At 41.0% G+C, this 9,028-nt stretch overlaps 1 protein-coding gene across 1 annotated transcript in view; it reads left to right on the top strand.

Annotated features, from left to right (window-relative positions):
- Positions 1 to 4,575: 4,575 nt before the first annotated feature.
- Positions 4,576 to 9,028, top strand: part of tmed10 (transmembrane p24 trafficking protein 10) — a 5,989-nt gene continuing 1,536 nt past the window's right edge. Inside the window, exons 1-4 of the mRNA XM_031870456.1 lie at positions 4,576 to 4,831; positions 5,749 to 5,869; positions 6,478 to 6,551; positions 8,425 to 8,551. Coding sequence (XP_031726316.1) covers positions 4,655 to 4,831; positions 5,749 to 5,869; positions 6,478 to 6,551; positions 8,425 to 8,551 — 499 coding nt within the window. The 5' untranslated portion in view covers positions 4,576 to 4,654. The remainder of the gene's footprint in view (positions 4,832 to 5,748; positions 5,870 to 6,477; positions 6,552 to 8,424; positions 8,552 to 9,028) is intronic.

The raw sequence follows: 9,028 nt of genomic DNA, 5'->3' as shown, positions 1-9,028 counted from the left end.
TAACCTGTGTGGTTGAATCTGTGGCACTCTCCTTATTATATGTACTCGCATACATAAACATGTTCTCTGGGGTGAGATAGGATGGCAGTGCTATTCAACAGACAATTAAAATAGTGCCTAAAATTAGCCTCCATACGGGATCGCAGTCTTTTTCCTGCATCTCCACTGGTTCTATTTATTGTTCCGTCTGTTGCCAAGGTTAACTACACGTCAGGGCTCCTACGTCAGTGCGTTCTTTCCATTTTTTCAATTTTGCAAACATAGCGCGATGACGTCGTACTTCCGTGCCCAAATATAGAACGCTACTAAAATCCGCTGCTGCTGCTGCTTTGTGCCAGCAGAATGCAGACGGGCTTTTTCCACTAAAACACATACCTCTAAGTATCTGTCTCTGCGTTTCGTCGTTGGAGAAATCTGATTTGCTTATTGGATTATAGAAAAGCGGAAAACGCCAGGCAATACTTCCCCAAACGAAAATATATGCGTTTCTTATGTGCTCAGCTCGCTGCAAGACAACCGCTGCACACACATATGGTTACGCAAGACAACTCGCCATATAGGATCCGAAAGTAACGTTTTAACCACGATCTACACTGGTGTACTTTATTCTGTTCTCTCGGAAGGTCACAAAAAATATCACTTCCCACAGTCAAAGACACACACGTGTGTTACAGCACAATGCAAGACAAGAGTAGCAGCGCTCAGAAATAATGTATAAATGCACGGACAGCAGTTTGGACTAATCCCTCTTTAGCTGAGTTTTTTTTGTGTGCAAATGGTCTGGGGCATGCAGACAGCTGGATATGAAGTGCAAATTGGTGGGTTTATTCTGCCTGTTCGAACTCTTCATTCCCACGAAACAGACTCTAAAAGCAGCTCTTTGAAAAGGACAACTGGGTCAAACCTAATGCCATGAAGGATGAGTGGGTCAAATGTAAATATCTAATTTGAAAGATGGTGATAAAAAGAATTGTGTAGCATATTATCTTTTTTTCCATTGGTTGTTGGTGAAGTAACAGTGACGGTCTGCTGGCAGACAGTGATATATAGACTCCCTGTCAGCTATCTCCTGACTGAAAAGTCCTATGTGACTCAAGATGTGCTATTGTGAACACATCCCTTTTTACTTCAGTATCACTTAATCTGTAAGTTTCCATATCATTTAGAACACCTGGGTGCTTTCTTTTTAATCTCAGCATCATGGTTCAGGTACATCTTACAGCTGGGAGTTTTCTGTCTGGCTTTGTATACACTAATGCAATCCATCTTTCTTTTTGGAAGGCCAAAAGGCAGTAAATCCATCACTAACATAAACAATGGTCAGTGATTCATTATATTTTAAATAAAACTGAGTGATCATGAGGTCAAACTACCTGATGAAGTTTTACCATTATCATATCAGGTGAGTTAGCAATTTCATTTTACTGTTACACAGTTTGTCATCAAATCATACCACTCCCTTTTTACTTGTAATTATTTCATCCCACTTGCTCATTTCACCTTTAATCAATAATTCATCATAAGAAGAATCATCGGAAGGCGGATTGCTAAATGGCTTTGCACAGGAAACGTGTGGTGTGCTGATGTGAAGGACTTGGTGGGGTGGAAGACTACCATCGCACAATAACTAACTTACTCTGACGTGCGTTCCCTTCCAGTGTGGACGCACCCTTTTTTGTGCAATACAGCGAAGATATCAGCAGTTGTTGCTTTGCTTCCTGTATGGATACAGGCCTGCTCGTCCAAAGTACAACATCAAAAAGCATGCAATATTTTTTTTATAGAGAATTAAATTTGCAGAAGTACATACTTCCTTGATTCTTGCAGAACACTAACTTAGATCGAAACTGTTTCCACAAATCCTCTTGTTTTGTTAGCACTGTGCTGTTGTATAACAGCTGAATTCTGAGTGCCTATCTGTTTTCCTTTGCACTTAAGCAGAGCCCTTTTTTTCCCTCAATAAAGCCTCAATGTGCAACCATGCAGCACCTAATAACTGTCTATTAATACCTCTTTGCCAGCTCCAGGGAGAAGGGGTAGCAGCAGAAATAGCAGGTGCCTATTGCTTCTTTTAACATCAGCATCAACAGCAGTAAAATTAGACCACTATGACGCCAACCTGCGTCGGTGCTGCAACCCAAGGGAGGAACCAGGCAGCGTAAGCCTGATAGAAAGAGAGCAGGGAAGGAAAAGCGAGGCGAGGGGAGGAGGAGGGAAGGAGAAAATGATGAGTATATATGAGGATAGCAGGGAGGGAGGCAGACAGAGATTCCTCTGCCTGGGTGTAATTGTGAGCACAGCAATGATGAAACAGTCGAGTTTGCCTCCATGCCATGATGACAAGATCTCAGTTTGGCTCGGCTCCATGTTCACAGAAAACCCATCCACTGATACCTTTCTTTTGTCGAGACAGGATATGAAAGCTTTACAAAACCATGAATACTTCAGTGTCTTCCCCCTGTGCCTGTAAGTGATACACAGTTACTCAGTAGGGCATATACAATGACACCGATTTAAAGTTTTACTGCAGCAAATTACATTTATTCCTGACCCATTCCTTTCATTGTTTTTCTGTCTACTGGGAGTCCATCTGACACAATGCAGCCATTCCATAATATTCAGTCTCTGTGGCACAGTCTGTCTTCATCAACGGTAGTGTATGTTTGAACTCAGTCTGTATTCTGTGCTCTTATCAGCGTACGGTCTGATTTTTGTTTGTATTTTTAGTATCCAGAGGTGATAACAATGCAATCAACGGAAGGGTGTGTAGACACTTATGTATTCCACTCTGACATGCAATGCTGAATCAGTGACCTAAGGTGATAAAAAAAAAGGTTGGTCAACACTGCACCTCACCCCTGTTTAAAATATGCTTGAGTATTGAAAATCACTGAAAGCACAAAGAGGTTTGATGGGATTTTAGTATGGTTAGAAGATGTAAAAATGTAGATTGGTCATAGTTATAGGAAAGTTTTGTGAATTTCATTTCCAGCCTTAAAACTCGGTAGCCTGGAGGAGTGTGTGACATGCTATTCTTAGCAGTTATTTGACGCACTAAGCTACAATACTGAAGGGATTTCTCTATCCAATAATTACTGTTCACGTAGTGCCAGACTCCCCACACAGCAGCATTTCCTCGTCTCGTCGTGCGGTATCAGTAGCAAGGATGTTTCCCTGGAAACTGGACAGCTCTATCATATGTAATTGGGTAATCCTTGAGCTGCTGACAGAAAAATAATAGCTTTTGGGATTTTCAAAATACCCCAGCCGAACACTGAGCATGATATGTCTGTTTCGTAACCCAGATTTACCATGCCCACAAAGGGTGGATTATTATGCATTTACTGTAAATATTGATGACATTTGTTAAAATCCTTGAATAACAATAAGCTAAATGTAAATAGTTTGAAGACCAGCACAAAAAAATGTTCAAATATTTTAGTCTAACTGCAGTTGATGGAAGTATATCAATCATCAATTATTCAGCTAAAGCATACTCTCAAAGAGAGATTACGTGGTATGAAACAGGGTCTCACTTTGAGTACAGTACCACAACAGACCAGACCCTGACTGGTGTCAAGGATCTGCAAAAGGGTATTTTTCTGTAAGTCTCTGTAAAGTAAGTGAAAGCACTCTACTGTGGGTTTTTTCTCTACCTTGAGATTACTTGTTAGCAGTCTTCCCACACTCTGCCACTCTCATAATTATTCTCAGGAATATAACCATTTCTACCCACTAGGGGGCCCGGGTCATAAATGTACTGTAGTCTATGTAAGGACCCCAGTAGAATATTCTCAAAAGCTTTAGTTGTCTCAAAAGTAGTTAAATTGTTTGTAAAATGATCTGCTGTATACTCTTAAACCCACTATATTGTTCCACTGCATCGCTGGGCCCTTTGTACTGTGTGCTGTTGTTCCTATATTTGTACATTTGAAATAATAGCGTACTATTTATTGTTTTTCTTATACTGTATTATGAGATCAGGTTATCCCTATAACTAGAAATACACTGTTTTGGGGTACCTGTATCCTACAAACTGCAATGTCCATGACTACAAAACATGTCACTATGTCACACTCTACTTCAGTTTTCCTCTCTGGGTTCTGTCTATGTCAGCAGATATCTTTAGGTGTTTCATTTGGGATTCTCATCAGCCACCCCTTGAAACCACCTGTGCCTGAACCTGTCAAAAAACTCATTCCTCCCTCCGATCTCTCCCATTATGGGTCCCATATAGACCACTTTCTTTTACATCAAGGTATTACACCTCAGCTAGCACTATCTGCAGATGAAGACAGTGAGATGTGGTTTAAAAGAAGAGCTTCTGTGCTCGAATTGCATCACTAGGACTTTTTTTAATGTTGGCAATTGAATTGTTCCCCAGTGCTTGTAACGTTGCAGACGAGGCCAAACCAATAAGAAGGCAAAGTGTGCATCTGGCCAGACATCCAGGGGACACAAACAGATGTATACGGCCATGCACACACAGGTTGAACCCACTACAACCTCACGGGGGAAGAGTCGGTAGTTGTGCTTATTCCTCCAGGCCAGTGGCGGCGCTAGAGGGCTCAGTCAGACCGGTTGTGTGAGCTGGAACTCGGTGTTAAACTGGCTGGCTGGCACGGGCTAGTTGGTCGGTAGGTTGAGGGTAGCCATGGCTCGAATCGCTGTGATACTGTTGCTACCGGTTCTTATTGAATCGGTATTTTCCATTTCTTTCTTTTTACCGGTCAACTCGAGAAAGTGTCTACGGGAGGAGATCCACAAAGACGTCCTCGTCACGGGGGAGTACGAGATATCCGAACAGGCGAACACCAAAACTAATCTGAAGGTAAGCACAGACCTGCGACTAGCTAACGTTAACGTAACCGGTCTGTGTTGAGGCCGACGTGGCTCCAGTTTCTTAACGTCTACGTTTAATTACACTACCGCTACAAATTAAACCCATAGCGTGTGATAAAATAGTCTCAACTGTTGGTGGAGTGCGGCTGCAATTGGTGACAACTGTTGTTAGCATTGTAGCTAATCTAGGCCCCGAAAAACACGTCTTCCTGGTTTTTAGTTGCTAATTAGCTAGCTAGCTAACTTCAATGCGCGCTAAAAATATTGTTAAAAAAGCAATTTCTAACACGCACCAATGCACACTGCTTTATTCACATATCGTGGTGTTTATGTCACTAGTATTGGGTTATTGTATCATGTGGAATAATCCTGTTCACTGTCACCGGCTCGCCACTGCTGCTGTTACACGTCAGTCTTACAGGAGCAGCTTGTAGTCAAGAAGCTAACGACGTTAGCAACCTCAGCTAGCCTACATGTCAATGACAGCTTGTAGCTTTATTTGTGTGACGTCACTGTTATATTTTTGTAATGAATGAGGTCTTAAGATTTCCTCCATACGTCATACAAGGGTGGTCAATCTTACAAAATAAATGTAATGAACCTATTAACGTTAGTTACTCAAGTAAAGGATTTTGGAAGTCTCCATATTATAACAGCTGCCAAATAACAATCGACACGACTGGTTTGATATTAATGAGGTAATCACCAGCCTTTATTAATGTTTACACTAGTTTGTATGCAGTCAATTGGAGGTTTATGTAACTTAGTTTTATTATGGTTTCTGTTTTTAAATTTATAGTGTAATCTACAAAAGAACAGACATTTAAAAAAAGTAAAATGCAATTACCTGGAGCGCAAGTTGAAATCATTACATTTTATTTCATTATTTTCTTTAACTTTCTTTAGATCACAGATTCCTCCAGCCACACTCTTTACTCCAAGGAAGATGCAGTTAAAGGGAAGTTTGCATTCACCACGGAGGACTATGACATGTTTGAGGTGTGCTTTGAGAGCAAATCACCCATGGGTAAGTGTTCACACGCACAAAACTATCATTCATTTCTCACTCAGCAAATTCCACGTTATTAAAAATTCCTAGTTATGCCCCCTCTTAGTCAATTAGTTGAGTAATTGGTTGTTTTGTTCTTCGTCAACTAAGATTTATTTAGTTGATTAGTCATTGTTTTCCAATGCCTTTTCATGCTGAATCACTTATTTCCAAGAAACTCATAAACACAAGATTTAAAGTTGTGCTTTTGTGTCATTCTTTGTGGAGATACTTTTAGATTCACTAATCGTTTACGAAATCTTATGAGTGTTGGTCGAGGACAGCCCTAATTATTCTTTCACTGAAAAATATACATAGAGTATTAATATCAACAGGCACAATTAGTTTATGACTTATTGAGTAAGATTTGAGTGTCTGAGTTTGTGAGAAATGTTTTGCTCCAGTTTGTTGAAAAATAAGGATATGGAATAACACTGAAAAGCTTCTTAGTTGGTTTCTTAGTTTATTTAAATGAAGGCTTTCTGGATCTAGGCCACGTTTACAAAGCATAATGAGTGAACACAATTCAAGATGTTGTATTTCGGTTATATGCCTATGATGCTAGATTCTCTGCTCTTTTCAACTAGGGACTGGAAGAGTGCCCGACCAGCTGGTCAATCTGGACATGAAGCATGGTGTGGAGGCTAAAAACTACGAAGAGGTAAGTGTTTACTTTCTTTTGTTACAAAGATACAGATTCTGCAGATAATGACTTGCAGTTTGGAGACGAGGTCGGTGGATGTGGGCCATTGGTCTCGCAGCATGTACTACATGTCACTACATGTATTCACTGTTCTGGTTTAAAATAGTAAGCAGTTCCACTTTAATACATTTCTGAGCCTTATGGAAGTGTTACAGGTCACCCAATTGTCCTAAATAAGAAATTGCAGATTGACCCACTCGGTTACATTTGCAAGTATACCCCTCGGCAGGATAAAGGCCGTCATTTATCAAACAAAATGAGATCAGTTACACATTCCGTTTCCTGTAACTGTTATACAATATCAAAATAAGCAGTTCATGAGAATAATAAATCAAGTTGAGCTGTGGAAACTGCAGGATATACTGCATAACGTACAATTATGCCACATTAAAGGTGCCTAATAGGAGATTAGGATCATTTTGATTACCTTTCAGCAGCTCTCAACATGTCGACGCCTGAGCAGGTGAGTTGTAGCTAACGGTGCTAAAAGCGCTAACAGTACAAACTACAGCAATCGTGCTGACGGAGCTAAATGTGTTTACCTGAGGGGGAACCTTAGTGGCATTGCCAAGTGGTCATTGTCGAAACATAATGACGTCGAGGTGCCCCGTTGCATAAAATAAGGAGATCAGTGGAGGAGCTCCTTTTCTGTCAATATTTATCTAAGTTGGGACACATCGTTGTGCATCATCTCTTGCATTACTTGGTGGTTCTTCTGAGAATGGATCACACTGTGACTGCGTCAAGCAACACATAATAATAAGTATAGTATTACAACTCCTGTTGCACAAACATGACATTCTGTCCTATTGTGTGTGTGTGTGTGTGTGTGTGTGTGTTCAGGGAGCACTCGCGTGGGCCTACCTGTCGTGAGGGTGGAGCTGAAATTGTATTTACCTACATAGATGGGTGTGTTTTAGAAAAATGTGCAAGCTGTTCTGTACATAATGTATCGCTCAAAGAGTCCCCATCTCTTACACAATGTTTGGCAATGTGTACTTGGCACATTTTACTATGCAACATCCACAAAGGGAAAATCACCACGTCTTGGGCTGCTGCACAGTTTAAGGCTATAGTTTGGTTCATTTGGTCTGGACAAAAGGGAGAACGATGCTTTGTTGCTGTTTAGGTGTTAATTAAGTGTCAAAAGTTGTAAACACAAGTCACATGGACTGACAGGTGACCTGTTCACTGGGCAGGTTTGGTGACCTGTCCTGCATCTTCAACAGCATACAGAGAACACGTTCATTCTTGTGGCTGACAGCAAATTGAGCTAAAAGAGCAATAGTTGTTGTGAGCATTATTGGTTGAGATTGCAACGGGACTTCAATCATTAATAAAATAACAACAAACTTCTACATCAAGGAAAGGAAGTGTCCTGCACCTCAACATGAAGGAAAATGGCTGCCATAGCCATCAGACACATCTTGTAAAATACTTCAGTTTAGCAGTTACATTTGTCCACTTCACACATTCATATCACAGAATCCTGTGGTTGGTTCATTTTGGGCTCCGCCTTCTCTGGCGGTGCAGCTGTTCACTTCCCACCAGAGTTCAAAAGGCCGCTTTCTCACCTGCCTAAATGAGCAGGAGTAGATGGCAAACCACAGTTTGATCAAAACACACAAGCTGTGCTCCTTCTTGAGGCACATTTGTGATGTTAGGCTGTACAAATATCATTGACTTGACCAGAGTTCATAGCCTAAGAGTGACACCTGCTGGACAAAGTATATAATGGTACCGCTTCAAGAGTCGTTCTATCTTTCCCTCCATCGTCTTCTCAGGCATCACTTGTCTCTGGATTAAGTTGCTTCTGTTTTTGTCTCTCCAGATTGCCAAGGTGGAGAAGCTGAAGCCCCTTGAGGTCGAGCTGAGGCGACTGGAGGACCTGTCGGAGTCCATTGTCAATGATTTTGCTTACATGAAGAAGAGAGAGGAGGAGATGCGAGACACCAACGGTAAGAAAACAATGCAATTGACCCTTTCCTTAGCCCTGCCTCCCTGTACTACCCACAAAAAGAGATCGCAGAAAGGTCCGCTTTTACGGATTAACGGGATTAACGGGTTAAAAAGATGAAGATGTAAGCTGAAGACTACAGATAAACACAAAACCAGAAAAAAAAAATTTCTGCCAGATTGGTTGTTGTTTGCCTGCAGTTGAAGGAGGGTAACAATGCCTGATTAATTGCCTGGTTAATCAACTTTTGGACATGTCTGTTTTGCAGTTTGAGTAGTTCCACTATTTGTTTTCCCGCATGGCTACGCTCTAATGAGCTGTTTAGCATTTTTACTTAATATTCAGCAGAATCGCTCAAAGTAATGCTGACTTACTTTCTTCTCAACACCCTAAAACTACCTAAAATTGTCTGTTTTGTTGGTTAGGTCATTGCATGAACAAAAAGTATTATTTCTTCACCAGTAATATCTCTCTCTCT

The sequence above is a fragment of the Anarrhichthys ocellatus genome, unplaced genomic scaffold (genome assembly GCF_004355925.1).
Source record: "Anarrhichthys ocellatus isolate YVR2014 unplaced genomic scaffold, GSC_Weel_1.0 scaffold52, whole genome shotgun sequence".
Classification (NCBI taxonomy): domain Eukaryota; kingdom Metazoa; phylum Chordata; class Actinopteri; order Perciformes; family Anarhichadidae; genus Anarrhichthys; species Anarrhichthys ocellatus.
The sequence above is the reverse complement of the archived record's forward strand: the minus strand, read 5'-3'. Positions and strand labels throughout refer to the sequence as shown.